The sequence below is a fragment of the Sphaerodactylus townsendi genome, linkage group LG06 (genome assembly GCF_021028975.2).
Source record: "Sphaerodactylus townsendi isolate TG3544 linkage group LG06, MPM_Stown_v2.3, whole genome shotgun sequence".
Lineage (NCBI taxonomy): Eukaryota > Metazoa > Chordata > Lepidosauria > Squamata > Sphaerodactylidae > Sphaerodactylus > Sphaerodactylus townsendi.
Genome location: NC_059430.1, coordinates 123,172,743 through 123,190,179, shown reverse-complemented (window position 1 = coordinate 123,190,179; position 17,437 = coordinate 123,172,743). Strand labels below are relative to the sequence as shown.

The 17,437-nt window shown below is 45.0% G+C and overlaps 1 protein-coding gene across 1 annotated transcript; it reads right to left on the bottom strand.

The window, feature by feature from the left end:
• Positions 1–4,550: 4,550 nt before the first annotated feature.
• Positions 4,551–17,229, bottom strand: LOC125435720 (phospholipase A2 inhibitor and Ly6/PLAUR domain-containing protein-like). Its single transcript, XM_048502061.1, has 5 exons — positions 16,773–17,229; positions 13,667–13,789; positions 11,968–12,117; positions 8,578–8,721; positions 4,551–4,989 (listed from the first exon to the last, which is right to left on the bottom strand). Exons 1-5 carry the CDS (start codon positions 16,819–16,821, stop codon positions 4,787–4,789), a joined length of 669 nt encoding a protein of 222 aa, XP_048358018.1. The 5' UTR covers positions 16,822–17,229; the 3' UTR covers positions 4,551–4,786.
• Positions 17,230–17,437: the final 208 nt, after the last annotated feature.

The following is a 17,437-nucleotide window of genomic DNA, read 5'->3' as shown; positions in this document are numbered from 1 at the left end:
ATCAAGGGCCCTGAGCAGACCGTATCTGTACTTATCCCAGCAATCAATCAGTATTCAAGAGAACACTGTAGGGCTCTCTTGGGACCTAATAACCCACGAAGCCTCTCCTACCCTTTTGTTGGGTCCTCAGAGAAGCAATTGATTCTTCGTTCTCTGGCTTTCCTCAGAATAACTCAAACTGCCTCAGAATCCATTTCTGGATATAAATACAGGTCGTGTGTGTGTGCGCGTGGTTACATGCACGTCTGGTATACATGCACCCATGCCCTCTTACATGTGGGCCTTAACTATTTGGTTCAGAAAAATTGGGCCATTTCCCTCCTCAGCTCTACTCCCATTAACATTTCTTCAAGACTGGTAACTATATCACTTCTCTAAAACCCTAACTGACCTACTCCCTTTTTCTCCCAATCTTCTCTTGAATGCTTACCGTGCATCTGTTAATTTCTTCAACTATATTTCTTGTTTTTATTTTTCATTCTTCTTTTTTTTTTAAAAAGCATTTTAATTAGGAGAACAATTTGCCCATTTAGGAGTTCTGTTCTGAAACAATCCTGGTATACATAGGTTATTGATCCCAGTTACTCGCTTTCGGTCTCTAGCTAATTCCCCCAAATTAAAGGGAGACAGCCTGAAAGGGTAACATGGGAGCCAATGTGTAGCTTTTTAATAAGGAACTTGTTCAGACTTTCTTCTTGGTTCCATGACCAGCATTTGGGACTATCAACTGCCTTCCCCTCCTGAATACAAGCATTAGTCCTTCTGCTCTAAGCCCAATAGTCTTTATGGCAATTTTCTGTTTGTGCCATGCATGTTCACGCAGTCCTTGGCCACACTTCCTATTTTCTACCAGTAGAGGGCACTGATTCTTCTTCCCCAGGATTCTAGACTCATTTCTAGAGTCATTATTGCATGTAAATGTTTGCAATAAGAAGTAGGGTGAATAGCATTGGCCGCATTGCCAGGAGGAAAATATTCCAGGGCCACCTAGTGTAATTAATCCTACTGGGGAAGCTGAGGGACATCAGCTCTTCCAGGCCAAAGAAAAGATGGCGACGATGTCTGTATGAAGACACTGTTGAAAGAACTTGGATGGGAGAACTCGGGGGGGGGGGCAAAAGACAAAGGGACTCAAAAAGTCCTGCAATTGAAAGATTCAGCTGGGGAGAGTGGCAATGATCTAGAAGGCAGAGAAGAAGGGTTTGTGGGAGATTAACTTACAGCCCCTTGCAGAAAACTCTACAATCTGCTCCAACTCCATAGGGGAAGCCAGAACCAGACAATTCCATTTCAGAACTCGCTGAATCAAGTGAGCTGCCACCTCTCAGTTCTAAATAGATGTACTCAGAGGTGGGATCCAGCAGGTTCTCACCAGTTCCTGAGAGTGGGTTACTAATTATTTGCGTGTGCCGAGAGGGGGTTACTAATTGGGTCCGCTTTTCCATCTCCACGCCCTCGCCTCCCCGAGAGGCAGACTGCCTTTGAACGTGAAGGTTCCATATAGCAATTGTGACTAATAATGTCACTCCCTGAACTGGGTTAATCCCTCTCAGGTACTGCAATTCATGGATTCTCAGCCTTTCGGACCTTTTATCTCACCAGTCTCTATCAAAGAACCTGTGTGTTTCACCATTGCTGTGTTCAGATTTGTGAGTTGGGGCATTTTCTATAATGTGATGATGGTTTAGAAATGACCTGGTGCAAAAAAATTTTTGGGGGGTCGTGGTGGGGTGGCTGCCCATGGGGGGGCATCCAACTCAGTTTTTGCCCAGGGCTCAGGTTTGCCTAGGTACGCCTCTGCCCCCTTTGCTGAGGGGGGGCTGGCGAGGGAACCTGTTACTAAAATGTTTGGATCCCACCACTGGATGTACTAATTGCTGGCTTATGGTAGCAAATGTCCATGTAATTTTGACTGGTACCCTCTGAGGCTCAGCTAGTCGATGGACAGAGACAGGGCAGAACTTCTGGAATAATCTAGAAGTGATGGCACCATGCCAGTTGCAATGCACTAGTTCTTAGCCCAAAACTCTGTGGAAACCATACAGTGCTAGAGCATTATCCCTGGTCATGCTGGAAGTTGCATCATTGTGTAGGGAGGACATCTAGGAATGGGCAACTGTTCTTCTGGTAATCTACGGGTTTATCTTTAACAGATCTGTAAATTTGGGTTTTTTTTAAAGAACCAAACCTGGAAATTCAACCCCACACAATTGAATACAGCAATTGGCTAAGCTTGCCCCTGCATTCAGTTGTGTGGGACACCCACCCTGCTTGCCCAGTCAGAATTGGCTTTGTAAACACAGAGTAAGGGTCACCTGTGGAAATCAGGATTCCTAACTTCTGCTGGTCCCCGTATTGACCCCCTCTTTGCTCACAGTGCAGTAATCGGCTTTGCAAGTTGGGAGATTGCTGCCAGCAGGCAGCAATCAATCAATCAATCAATCAATCAATCAATCAATCAATCAATCAATCAATCAATCAATCAATCAATCAATCAATCAATCAATCAATCAATCAATCAATCAATCAATCAATCAATGAAAAAGCTGAAATCTATGCAGCTTTTTCAGAGTTAGGTTATTTGGCTACCTGGAGCATAAAATAGCCTCCTGTTCCAGAGATGGGATCCAGCAGGTTCTCACAGGTTCCCGAGAGTAGGTTACTAATTATTTGTGTGTGCCGAGCGGGGGTTACTTATTGGTGATTTTGCCACGTGATTTTTGCCTTAGTTATGCCCTTCCTCTCAGCAGTAGCGCACAGAACTTGAAGCAGTCTAGCAGGAGGTGCACCGGCGTGCATGGCAGCCTGCGCCTGCGTGCATTCATTTCCCGCCCAAGGACTGGCGCAGCGGCTGCGTCCTTGCCACAGCCCCGCCCAGGAATGCCCCGCCCCTGGGGCATATTGAAGTTGTACGGCAGGGGGGTGGGCGAAGCGGACAGGAGCCTGCTGGGCGCCCCACAGGTGTGCACCTGGCGACATGAGTGCCCCCATGTCGCCATAGGCAATACGCCTCTGGCATACCAAGTCCGTTCTGTCTGGCAATTGCCAGGACCAGTTTTGTATCTGAATGCCATCAAAGCTGTAATCAAGGGCTGAAATCCAAGGTCTCACCTTGCATTATTTATTTCCTTCTAAAGCCTCTTTCCCTCAGGCAATTCAGACCAGAGGATAACATTTTCTATCACTGCTGAAGAGGGCTATGGATGGTGTCCAAGAACACACTGCAAGGTAGTTCAGAAGGCCCCGGTATCAGATCACCAGGTCCCCCAATCGAGCACTGAGCGCCTGAATTCCTTCATCCCATAATTCATGGCATCTTTGGGTTCTAAGCTAGCCTCAATGGGTGTATGCCTCAGCTCTTTCATGCTGTTCATACCTAAGATGAAAAGATATCTGAGTGAGTAATTCTAGTTAGAACTTTTGTTTTCTGTTTCTGTTTCTTTGCTATCTGTATATGCATGAAACCTATCAACGGAAGTTGAGTTTTTTTTAAAAGCATCAGACATTGGTATCCTTCTACACCATTAGTGGATCTCTTACTCCATTACAGAGACTTGATATTATTTTATTTGGGATCTTCTGTGTATGTATTGTTCATTGTTTTATTGTTGCTGTTGTTTATAATACCCTGTTTCCCCGAATATAAGGCATCCCCAAAAAATAAGACGTAGTAGAGGTTTTGCTGAAGAGCGAAATATAAGGCATCCCCTGAAAGTAAGACGTAGCAAAGTTTTTGTTTGGAAGCATGCCCGATGAACAGAACACAGAAAAATAAGACATCCCCTGAAAACAAGACATAGCGCATCTTTGGGAGCAAAAATTAATATAAGACACTGTCTTATTTTTGGGGAAACACAGGTATGTATGTTTTTGTTGTTGATTAAGAGTTGTGCTTCCGGTATGTAAATGTTTAAATTAGTTTCATTGCAATTGATTTGTATAGTTTGCACTAGAGCCAGACAGGTTCTTTTCCGTTTTTTAAACAAGATGCTGTCTCTGGCTCACTATATAAATTTTTTGAAGTCTATGGCTACACCCCGAAGTATTCACGGCTTCCTTTCGTATTCCTCTTTTTCATTCATTCATTCATTCATTCATTCATTCATTCATTCATTCATTCATTCATTCATTCATTCATTCATTCATTCATTCATTCATTCATTCATTCATTTATTTATTGCATTTGTATACCGCCCTCCCCGAAGGCTCAGGGCGGTTTCCAACAGAATAAAAAATTTAAAACATCATATATATATATATAAGTTAATTAAAAGACATAAAATACTAAACAGCTATTCTATTCCCCCTGTTATGAACCCACGGGAGGCCAGATGTTTTCTTTTGATTGCAGTTGATATCATCCCGGCTGGCCAAACGCCTGGCGGAACAGGTCCGTTTTACAGGCCCTGCGGAAACTTTGTAAATCCCGCAGGGCCCTGACCTCACCTGGAAGCCTGTTCCACCAGGTAGGGGCCAGAGCCGTAAAAGCCCTGGCCCTTGTAGAGGCCAGCCGGATCGCCTTTTTGCAATTGTATTGGCAACGTAACCGGCATGCTACTCGAAATTTGCATGACTGTGATTCCTTCCCTCAAGAAACACCATCGTCTCCTTCAACAGACTGGCCATTTCGTAAATCCTCACAAAGAACATGGATATGGTTTGCAAATATCAATTTATTTTGGTTACAATTCAGTGAAAACTTACTCCAATCCCAAATTTCTGCCCCAGTTTCCTCTGCTCTCTTTTCACTCCCTTGCTGAGAAGAAAAGTCAGGAGGTCTCCCACTTCATTCTCTGCTCCCAGAAATGGTGGAATCTGCGAGGTGGAATCTGGCCTTGGTGGCGTTGCTACATTTAAATTTGTCGATGCTAATTGTTGTTATGCTGGTGGATAATGTTACCGGCGCTTCAAACTTGCATGATGTTGGTGTAACGCAGCCCTGGAAAGCGATCTTTTGTTGAAAAGTGAATAATGGAAAACCTGCAAGACCTGGGGGGTGGGGAGCAAGAACATTAACAGAAGTTACTTAGTAGGATCTTAGTGGGGAGGAGACTGTGGGCACATTCGCACATGCAGAATAATGCACTTTCAATCCCTTTTCAATCCACTGTACAGCTGGATTTTACTTTGCGAAATAGCAAAATCCACTCGCAATCAATTGTGAAAGCGGATTGAAAGTGCATTATTCTGCATGTGCGGAAGTGTCCTGTGAGTGACATTATCAGCCTCTGAACTAAAAAGTTTCCCCTCAAGGGGTGGATTTTTACTATCTGGAATAGTTCACTCTTCCAGTTTCCTGAATTTCCTATCCATTGAGTCCTTGCAAGGAGTAGATCATTTACTGAGGAAAAGGCTGAGAAAAAAAGCCACTATCCAGCATGTCTTTTTATGTGAGGCATGCATGCCCTCTCGAGGATCTAGCTGAGAAACATTTCACATACACGCTACGAGGGTCAGTGCTATCAGTCACAGACCAGGAAAGGGATTTGGGCGTCTTAGTTGATAGTTCCATGGGAATGTCAACTCAATGCATGGCAGCTGTAAAAAAGGCAAACTCTGTGCTGGGGATCATTAGGAAAGGAATTGATAATAAAACTGCAAAGATTGTCATGCCCTTATATAAAGCAGTGGTGCGACCGCACTTGGAGTACTGTGTCCAGTTCTGGTCGCCGCATCTCAAAAAGGATATTGAGGAGATAGAAAAAGTGCAGAGAAGGGCAACAAGGATGATTGAGGGACTGGAGCACCTTCCCTATGAGGAGAGGCTGCAGCGTTTGGGACTCTTTAGTTTGGAGAGGAGACGTCTGAGGGGGGATATGATTGAAGTCTCCAAAATTATGCATGGGGTAGAAAATGTTGTCAGAGAGAAATTTTTCTCTCTTTCTCACAATACTAGAACCAGGGGGCATCCATTGAAAATGCTGGGGGGAAGAATTAGGACAAATAGAAGGAAACACTTCTTCACACAACGTGTGATTGGTGTTTGGAATATGCTGCCACAGGAGGTGGTGATGGCCACTCACCTGGATAGCTTTCAAAGAGGCTTGGACAGATTTATGGAGGAGAAGTCGATTTATGGCTACCAATCTTGATCCTCTTTGATCTCAGATTGCAAATGCCTTAGCAGACCAGGTGCTCGGGAGCAACAGCCGCAGAAGGCCATTGCTTTCACATCCTGCTTGTGAGCTCCCAAAGGCACCTGGTGGGCCACTGCGAGTAGCAGAGAGCTGGCCTAGATGGACTTTGGTCTGATCCAGCTGGCTTGTTCTTATGTTCTTATGTTCTTATTACTCACAAAGCAAAAGAGCTTCTCTAGGATCCAAATGAACTTAATCAGAGCCAGGAGGGATGGAGAAGGATTGTCACACTTGTTTGCTCTGTTTCCTGTTCAGGGCTTGAGCTGTCTCCTTGCCTATTTATTGGGACTCCACCCCCCACCCCCCACCCCCATATAAGCCATGGGGATGTGCTGGATGGTAGGGAGCATGTGCAGGAGCAATTATGTTAATAGATGAGGTCATCTCTAAATTCCAGAGCCTCAACAGAAGAACCCCTCCAACCTTTGCTACATCTCGAGGGTGCTAAGAATATGCCATGAAGGGTGATGCTAGCCATGCACATCTGGAGTTTGCCCACTTGGCTTCCAGAGTCTTTGGCCTGAGGTCCACTGCTGATTACTAATCACTGGGTCTTTCTCCCCTCACCTGAGAAGGACTGCTGTCACCTGATCAAGTCCCTAGTTTCTCCTTTAACAACTCATCTTTCCTCCACTAAAATGAGCAGGGAAAGGCCTGTTTTGATTATCTAGATTCTAAACCAGTGATTCCCAAAGTGGGCGCTACCGCCCCCTGGTGGGTGCTGCAGCGATCCAGGGGGGCGGTGATGGCCACAGGTGCATTTGGGGGCGATATATCTTTCTGTTTCATTGCTATTAAAATTTAAAAAAAAATTAATTTCCAGGGGCCACTAAGTAATATTTTTTCTGGAAAGGGGGTGGTAGGCCAAATAAGTTTGGGAACCACTGATCTAAACTGAGAGGAGGCAGAAGGGTGGAAAACACGCCACCTCTTCCTGTGTGGCCATATTTCATTTATTTATTTCTGTCTTTCTCAGGGTGGGGATTACACAGTACAAGTTTATTTGTATTTGAACTCTATGTTGTTCACCGCCCACAGCCCTTCGGGGGTTGGGCGGTATATAAGTTTGAAAAATAAATAAATAAATAAATAAGAACATAAGAACATAAGAACAAGCCAGCTGGATCAGACCAGAGTCCATCTAGTCCAGCTCTCTGCTACTCGCAGTGGCCCACCAGGTGCCTTTGGGAGCTCACATGTAAGATGTGAACGCAATGGCCTTCTGCGGCTGTTGCTCCCGATCACCTGGTCTGTTAAGGCATTTGCAATCTGAGATCAAAGAGGATCAAGATTGGTAGCCATAAATCGACTTCTCCTCCATAAATCTGTCCAAGCCCCTTTGAAAGCTATCCAGGTGAGTGGCCATCACCACCTCCTGTGGCAGCATATTCCAAACACCAATCACGTTGCGTGAAGAAGTGTTTCCTTCTATTAGTTCTAATTCTTCCCCCCAGCATTTTCAATGGATGCCCCCTGGTTCTAGTATTGTGAGAAATACTAATAAATAAAAAATAAATAATAATAATAATGAATAGTAAATAAATAATAATAAATAAATAAATAAATAAATAAATAATAAATAATAAATAAAAAATATAATAAATAAAAAATAAAAAATATAATAAATAAAGTCAATGCAATCAGTAGGAGGAGATGCCAAATAAGCAATGCAATAGGACTATGAGCTTCATCCACGGGGCGGGGGTGGGGGGGGGGAGAGTCTGAATTAACCAGTGGAAGTGGTACAGACTTCTGTTAATGAAAATGCCCTTCTCGGGGCACTTATGCCAGCAGAGGGGCAAAACAACAGAGGGGCCAGCAACCGAGCTTATTCCCAGGTAAAGGATTGCGCTTTAGTTCTTGCATTAAAATCAGTGGGGTTTAACAGCGCTTAACAGGGTTACCTACGCTGCTTCCCCAAAACTAGGTGTTAGGTTTAATGCTAATAATCGAGCCCAGCGGCCCAGGCCAGCCTAGATGTGGGGGGGGGGGGAGGCGACTCTGTTTGCACGTGCCCACAAAGAGGGCTCTGAGTGCCATTTCTGGCACCCGTGCCATAGGTTCGCCACCAGTGGTCTGGGGGCATGGCTGGGGGAGGAGCCAACATTAGTCATTTGCTGGTTTACACTCACAGCAAAGAATCCAGACCTACATGACCCCCATAGAAGCTTCTTTGCAGCAGGGAGGCGGGGTTTTTTTTTTGCAACCCTTCCTGCACCTCAAGAAAACCTCTCTGGGAGTGTTGGGGGTAGTACGGTCTTGGCACCGCTTGCCTCACCACTTGGATGGAGTTGCCTAACTACAAAAATATATTTTAAAAGTTTTAAAAACATTAAATACGATATTATCTGACTTCAGGCTTCGTTCATCCACAGTTCATTTTTTTCACAGAGACATATCTACATGTGGTCTATATACGCAAGAAAGCAACTCTACTTACTGATTTTGGCAAAACCAGATCCATTGAAGCATCGAGTCTCCTTACCAACGCATTTGGCCATTGTCTTCGCCTGGCAATGACTTGTACCCATGGAAAGGCAGGCTGGGCACCGGAGCCCATTGGAAGTCATATTTGGTGGCGGCACTGCAAAAAGCAACTCATATAGTTGGCCCAGCACCCCATCTCACTTGATGACATATTCATTGAAAATAATCACCCCTCTCTCCCACCCTGTAAGAAAGATAACCACTATTACATTTAATGGTATTGAAGTTCATATTGGAATGTTTCCCTAGCACCTGGGGTTATTCTAAGATGTCTCTCCTACTGCTCCAGCAGCCGGAATGGTTCACCGCTCAAGCCCCAGAACTTTTGGTAAGTGATGGTGGAGAAAAAAAAGGAAATTGGGAATGAAGAGGAAAAAAAGACACCAGAAAAAAATAAAAAAGTAATAGACAGGAAACTTCAAAAAGCTTTGATAGGATTCATATTTTGGGAGAAAAATCATCAGAAATTACTGATAATAATCAGTTAATTTGTTATTATGATCTGTTTATTAGAATGTACTTATTCTTAAGAATTATAAAACCTGTTGATTATCTTATGCTTTTATTTGTTTTGTTTTGTTTTATTTATGGGCTCTCTCCGTATCCCCAATTGTATTCAAGACAAGATCTGCTTTCTGTGTTTTTAATTTTTATTTTTTAATTAAACTTTATTTAAAAGAAAAAAGAAAAAGAAAATACACATACACTACATAGTTCCAAGTCTTAGCTGGAACCCCAGTTTGGGTTCCAACAGAGTAATAATAATAACTTGTTAAAGGAATCTGATGCACAAGCAAAGAGAATTACTGGCTTTTTTCATATTACTTTTTTATTAAAATTTTGAAGATATAAAGAACACTTAATAATAATAATAATAATAATAATATATTATTATTATTATTATTATTAATTCAATTTATTAGACCGCCCTACCCCCGAAGGGCTCATACCATATATTGTAACATTATGATTCAACAATACATGCATAATGAACTCACAAAGTAAATACAAACAGAGCATTCAAGCTAAACTCCCTATGTCCTTTTAGTAGTATCATATATCTACCTTTCTTATCCTCTATCTTCATTTACAAGATGATTTAAACTTAATATTCCGTAGTAACAAAATGTACTCTATCTTTCAAGTTAATATATCTTGGCCAATACTCCTGTTTCATATGGCAAATATGCATTTTGATGTGCCATTCTATCCATTATATAAAAATTATTTTATTTTTAAGTATTTTAAGTTTCTATTCTTTGGATTTCCACCTCTGTGCTAATACTACCTTTCTTTTGGCTTTCTTCTTAGAACTCAAATGAGTGGATCTAAACACGGCACATTTCCCCATTTTAGGTATTATCTATCCAATAGCTCTGGTCAAATCTTAAACAATTACCCTAATTAATTAAATTATTCTTTGTATACATCTATTATTCTGTTCTACACATACTCTTAATAAACATATTCACTGCTAATCTTCTAACCCTACCAAGATTACATTAAGTTTTAGAAGTTTCGATGCAATGTCTACAAAAGAGGACCAAGTTGCATTGAACTTTTCCAGTCTCTCAAAAGGCAACTCAACTTGTCTAATTATACTATATTCCAAACCTTTTCTATCCAGTCCACAATAGTAGGGATTGTCTGAAGTTTCCAACTTTTAGTTAGAACAATTCTTGCTGTAGTAACCAAATAGCAAAACAGAACATTATTTTGTTTTTTTCTTTACACTACTAGTTATTCCCAAGGAATATGATTCTGTAGTCATTTCATATTTAACCTTCATAATTTCCTGCATTTTCTCATGGATTGCTTTCTAGTATTTTTGTACTGTATTACATTGCCACCACTGATGAAAGAAAGTGCTCAGTGTAAATGTTTTGATACTTTTACTTAGGCCGTTTCCGCACGGAGGCGGAAACGGCTGGGTCGGCACATTTCACGCCGACCCGACGACGCTGGGACCGTCCGCATGGATGGTCCTGGGAAGAGGCGGGACGCCGGCGCCGCGGAGCGCCGGCGCCCCGCCGACCCGGCTTGTTCCCGGGCCTCCGGCACGTCGCCGAGGCCTGGGGACATGCCCCCGGCCCTGCGCGCCTGCTCCTCCTGCACCCCTACCACTTCCCTAATGCATTTTCAATCCACTTTGAATGCACTTTGCTACCAGATTTTACTGTGCAGAATAGCAAAGTCCACTTGTAAACAATTGTGCAAGTGGATTGAAAGTGCATTATTCTGCATGTGCGGAAGGGGCTTTATGGAGCTATGACTTGCAATTTCACTAATTTGTGGTCTTGGCATCCATCATGTAATGCATTCTCTTTTGTCCCACTGTGCCATCACTCTGATCATGATGGTCTTATTTGGGGGGGGGGATGTAGTGCTCAAAATGTGTCTAGTTGCATGGCACAATAGGTCATGTGTCATAATGGATACAAGAATATCTGTCTTGTTTCAATAATATTTTTTAAAGAACTGCTTCAGCAAGACATAAGAACTCCAAGGCCCTTTCCACACACGCATGGAAACGTGCCTCCACTGGCATGAGGTATGCCGGTGGAGGGTCAGGAGGGTTGTGGAAATGTACCTCCACTGGTATGAAGTATGCCGGTGGAGGGTCAGGAACCGTTCGCCCTCTAGCATGCATGCAGCCCTGATTTCCCCTGCAGCCGGAGAGGCAGCTCCGGGCGGAGCGGCCTCTTGGTGGTCCCCCTCCACTCCCCTTCTTGTGCAGCGTCCCTCTGGAGGACTGCAGATACCTGGCCACGCTGCAGCGTGGGCGGGTCTCTGCAGCACTCTAGGGGGACGCTGCACAAGAAGGTGAGTGGAGCCAACGGGGAAAGCAGTGGCTTCCCGGCGGTGCGGTTCGTACCACGCCGCCGGGAAGATGCTGTTTATCAATAACCTCACTCATTGAGTGAGGTTTTCAGGGGCGACTTCATGCCACCTGGGGAAAGTCAGGATGGCACTGCTGTGCAGCAGCAATGCGTCCTGTGCGAATGCTCTCCCAGGAACGGCGTTTTTGCCGTCCCTGGGATGCTGTATTTGGCCGGGAAGAAAGGGCCCAAGAAACATACATGAAGAAAAAAGAGCACACTTGGGTTCTGAGGAGCCATTTTGAATTCCTAACAGAGTGAGTATAATGACAACAGGTAATGTGTTGAAGGGCCACTGACCAGTTTCACCATTTTTTGTGAAGAATGGGGGCTCAGCTAAGAGTGGAGGGAAGATTTTGCCCCATAGTGACCCTCAAGGGCAATACACTCCTTTCCCTCAAATGAATAAATGGCACTCATGTTGGTAGACAAGAAGGGGATTTTTCAGAGATGCAGATACTTACACTCAATAGGGTCTTTGTTGCAAAGGTGTGTCTTGCAGCATTTCATTACTGATTGAAAATGTTTGTCCTGTGCTGTAGTGGAGGAGAAGTTGCCTTCTTTACAAATCCCTTTTGGGGCACAAGACTTAAGGGAGAATTCGAAGAGAAGAGCTGCGAAGAATATCAGAGAGAAAGTCTAGAGCATCAAAAGTATAATTTCTTAGTTTTCTGAAATAACTATTTATTCACTTTTTATTGATATATAATAGCCATCTGATAAACAAAAACAAAGAAAACATGGAATTCAGCTACAAAATACTTTAAGTTTATACAGTGTATATATGTGTGTGGGGGGTGGTGGTGGTGGTGGTGGTGGTGGTGAGAGGTTTATAAAATGGGCTTTAATCAGTATGCATTTTTGAAAAGACCTTGGGCTGGTTCCCATAGCTATGTACTTTGCTTGAAGGGCCATACTTCCCGGAGCTGCCCGGAGCCCCTCGGGGATAGGGCGGTATAAAAATCGAAATAATAAATAAAAAATAAATACTAAGCAGGTACACTCAGAATCCTTCCCAGCTGAATTCACAACTTGTCAGGACAGTAGTAGCATCCTGGGCTACAAGAATTATTTCCCTAAATCCAAGGAATAGCACCCTATTCAGTGCTTGTATTTCTTGTTGGATGGTATTGGGTTATATATAGGCGAGCGCCATTCCAAAGGGACGGGTGATGGCCTCAGTTGCCCTCGGCGACTTGATGAACATATGTCAAGAGTGCTTTAATTACGTGTTCCTGCATTGCAGGGGGTTGGGCTTGATGGCCCTTGGTGTATCTTCCAACTCTATGACTCTATGAAATCATCCATAATTTCAACAGGAGGTATTGGTGACAGTCCCATTGGCCAATAGTCCGGTAAAGCTTATCCAATATGGTGGTCACTCTCTGGGAGAGATTTCATTGCAAAATATAAAATATCATCCAGGATAGCCTGGATGATGGGCAGCCCAATCCAGATGGGGCGAGGGGGGGTGAATCCCCCTTTGGAACTGGTGCACCCCTGTGCCAGCAAGAGTGCCCGTTGCATCAGTGCAAGGGGCAAATGCACTGGCAGAGGGGCAACTTTCCCTAGTAGCCAGGTACCGCAAGACTCCGTGGCGCCTGACCTGGAAGCTGCCTCCATCGCCCAGCCCTGCCAGTGCAAAATGCTGTGCTGGCGTTGCCGGGGACATTTTGACAGTGTTCCAGGGATGGGGCTGACCTCAGTCAGCCTCCCGTGCCCAGTCGGCCCTCATGTGCTAGCAGAGCTGCCACTATTTTCATGGCATATCTCTATTCTCCCCATGGGAGATTCTTCAGGGGTTTTTTTTGTTACTGTTTCGGGATTACCACACCGCAGGAAAGCCCTGTGAGGCAGGTGGAATGGGGGGGGGGGCAGCACAGTCCCAGCCTGCCAGCCTTGTCTGGATTGGGCCGTTAGTCTTGCATAATCAATCTTACTTGCTGCTCTTTGGCAGGTGTATTTAATGGGGTTTATTCTCAGCCAAGTCTCTTTAGGATTGCCCTATCAAGGTATCATTGGTCCACGCGCTGATTAGTCTATCCCTGAGCAGTCTTGCATGGAGATACCCAGTTTATAAGTGCTAGCCAACTACTGATGCTACAAGAACCAATGGACTGACAAGATAATTCTTAAGCAGATAGCCCCCCCTTTTTTACTTACCCGTTGGATTTCTCATTTTGAAAGAAAGGCAGAATATTTCATCAGCTTGACATGTTTCAGTTCCAAGCGGATAACATGTCCCTTTTGCAAAGCCCAGACATTTCATACATATCAGTGATGCCACTGCACAAAAGAAAGAATCAGTGCCAGCTATGTAATTTCACATCGCATTTGATAAATGGCATCTGTATTTTCATTTAGAACCCTGACACTAGATGCATCTCATCTTGGAGTTCATTGACTGTAAGCCCAGTGGTGGGATCCAAAAAATTTACTAACAGGTTCCCATGGTGGAGGGATTCAAACTGTGGTGTAGCGCCAATGGGACTGGGCGGGGCACGGCAGAGGTGTGGCTGGGCATTCCGGGGGCAGGGCATTCCTGGGTGGGGCTGTGGCAAGGATGCAGCCGCTGCTGCAGTCCTTGGGTGGGAAACGAATTCACGCAGGCGCAGGCTGCCACACACACCAGTGCACCTCCTGCTAGACTGCTTCAAGTTCTGCACGCTACTGCTGAGAGAAGGGGCGTAACTAAGGCAAAAATCACATGGCAAAATCACCAATTAGTAACCCCCTCTCGGCACACACAAATAATTAGTAACCTACTCTCGGGAACCTGTGAGAACCTGCTGGATCCCACCTCTGTGTAAGCCTCTATACAGTTTTGCACATATTGCTGGTCTATTGTGGGTTAACCTCTCCAAGCAACAGCCTGTTTCACCAGATGCACCCCATGTGAACCAGCTCATCACCTTGTGTCACTAATGTCCTAATACTGATTATGGCTAGGAAGTACATGAGTTCATTTTTCCCTGGCTCCTCTAAGTAGGACCAGGAGTCTTTTCATTCTTGTCTTCTTTCTGTAAAGGAGCAGGTTCTCTTGGGTTCTTCCACCCAATATTGATACTCTATCCATGTCTGCAAAACCCTGGGGCCTTGGGGGTCATCCTCCACACTACAGCCTAGTAGACCCCCTATTCCTCCATCTAACATTCCTGCCTCCTAAACCTCCTTCCTCTAATCTGATGTAATCCCTTTTCCCTTTGGAACACTCATGCGGTTCTTAGCCTCCAGTCTCTGGCTCAATCCACACATGCAAAATAATGCACTTTCAAACTGCTTTCAGTGCTCTTTGAAGCTGTGCGGAATAGCAAAATCCACTTGCAAACAGTTGTGAAAGTGGTTTGAAAACGCATTATTTTGCGTGTGTGGAAGGGGCCTCTAGGGCACTGCATATTCCCTTCCCAGGAGTTTGATCAAGCAAGAGGGAGACTGCAACCAAGAAATCAGAAGCAGATTCAGGTTAGGAAGGCCATTTCTGCACGGCGTTGGAGGGGGTTGGGTCGACGCATTTTGCACCGACCCAACCCCCCTGGGACCGTTCGCATGAACGGTCCCAGAAAGAGCCTGGACGATGGCGCCACAGAGCGCCGTCGCCCGGCTGACCCGACGTGTCCCCGGCCCTCCGGCACGTCGCCGAGGCCTGGAGACACGCCCCCCGGCCCTGCGCGACTGCTCCAGCGTCGCCGGGCAGGGGGGCGTGTCCCCAGGCCTCGGCGACGCGCCGGAGGGCCGGGGACAAGGTAAGTGCAGGGAGGGAGTGGGGGGAAGCGCCTGGAAGCCGCTGCCGTTCGCACGGCAGCAGCTTCCAGCCGGCATTTCCAGAATAAGTGCGCTTCCAAACGCACTCTGGAAACGCCGGCTTCGCGCCAGTCGGGCGGCGCGAGGGCGGCGCGGCTGTGCAGCAGCTGCGCCCCCTGTGCGAATGGCGGCCTGGGGATGGCGTTTTTGCTGTCCCCAGGCCGCCATATTCCGCCCGTGCAGAAAGGGCTGAAGAGAAAACATGAAGAAGGTGGAAAAGATTCTTAAGTGTAAGGATGTGTCACAGGCAACCAAGATCAAGTTAACGCATACCGTAGTATTTTTTATTATTATGTATAAGTGTGAAAGGTGGAAAGGTGATAGGAAGAAAGTGGATTCCTTTGAAATGTGATGTTGGAGAGAGAGCTCCACATAGTGTGGACTTCCCCCCTCCCCGTGTGGGCTCTAAATCTAATGAAGCCTGAAATGTCCCCAGAAGCTAAAATGACTAAAATGAGGCAGTCATACTTTAGTGGGGTGCTGTGTAGTTTTCGGGCTGTATGGCCGTGTTCTAGCAGCATTTTCTCCTGACGTTTCGCCTGCATCTGTGGCTGGCATCTTCAGAGGTTCTGATAGTAGTAAAGGAAAGCACCTTACTACTATCCTTTACTATCCTTTCCTTTACTACTATCAGAACCTCTGAAGATGCCAGCCACAGATGCAGGCGAAACGTCAGGAGAGAATGCTGCTAGAACACGGCCATGCAACCTGGAAACCACACAGCACCCCAGTGATTCTGGCTGTGAAAGCCTTCGACAATACATAGACATACTTTAATCACTTAACAAGAAGACAAAAAAAGACAATAATGCTAGGAAAAGTTGAAAGCATGAGGAAAAGAAGTTGGGTAACTTAAGATGCCTTGACTCTAAAAAGGAAATGTTGGTAGATATACATAATTGCTTTATATAAAAGTCTGCTAGCTAAAAGGGTAGGGGAACATGGAGATAGAACAGCAGCTATACTGTACTATTACATATTTACAGTTGTCTCAACACATGTCCATCTGAGAGGTCATCTGAGTGAGAACAAAGAAAACAGGTTAACTTTATAACTTCTGGCATATGTGCACACAGACATGTAAGCTATGGCTATTCTCCTGCCTGGCTGTTCAGGCAGGAGTGACTCCAGCCCAGGATTTTGCAAAATAACCGCTCATTAAGCAATTTTTTAAAAATCCTGGGTTGAGGGAAATAAAACAGGGCAAACTCATTTTGGGGACAGGACCTGTGGAAAGTCCCTCCAGGCCAAGGAAACCCAGTTTGCATTGCACTCGACACTCATCAAATTTGCCCTGTACAGAATCCACCGAGTCTGTTAACAATAGAACAATTGGAAAGACATTGATTTATAGAATTGTCATGAGTTGGAAGTAACTTGAGAGAGAGAGAGAGAGAGAGAGAGAGAGAGAGAGAGAGAGAGAGAGAGAGAGAGAGAGAGAGAGAGAGGTGTTTGAGTTCCTACTCACCTGGAGAAAAGAAGGCCAATAGGAGGCATGTGCTCAGGAGTGTCTTCATAGTACTAGACAAATGAAGAGCCAGAGAGGACTTGGATTGGAGAAGAATCCACCAAGGCAGCTGATGCTGATACAGAGGACCAAAGGCCCTTATGAGCCAAGGGCTGGAGCCCCAAGGCAACAGCTGGGAATGTCGGGATTGGTGAGGTGCTGGCAATGGAGGCTGTGCATTTTCTGAGAAATACAGTCATACTGTAATTGAGATGCAGGAGAACCAGTCTTTGTCCATTTAAAAAGATCAATTTGTACCTCACATAATAGCTTCTTCCCAACAAGAGGGTCCCTATGATTATTCAGTCTGATAATCTATCTTTCAGTCAGATGATCTTTCTTTCTTTCTTTCTTTCTTTCTTTCTTTCTTTCTTTCTTTCTTTCTTTCTTTCTTTCTTTCTTTCTTTCTTTCTTTCTTTCTTTCTTTCTTTCTTTCTTTCTTTCTTTCTTTCTTTCTTTCTTTCTTTCTTTCTTTCTTTCTTTCTTTCTTTCTTTCTTTCTTTCTCCTGGCTTCCAGCTCGTCGCAGAGGCCAGGGGACACGCCCCCGCAGGCTGGAGCGATGGCTCTGGAGTTGCAGGCCAGGAGGGCATGTCCCCTGGCCTCTGCAACAAGCCGGAAGCCAGGA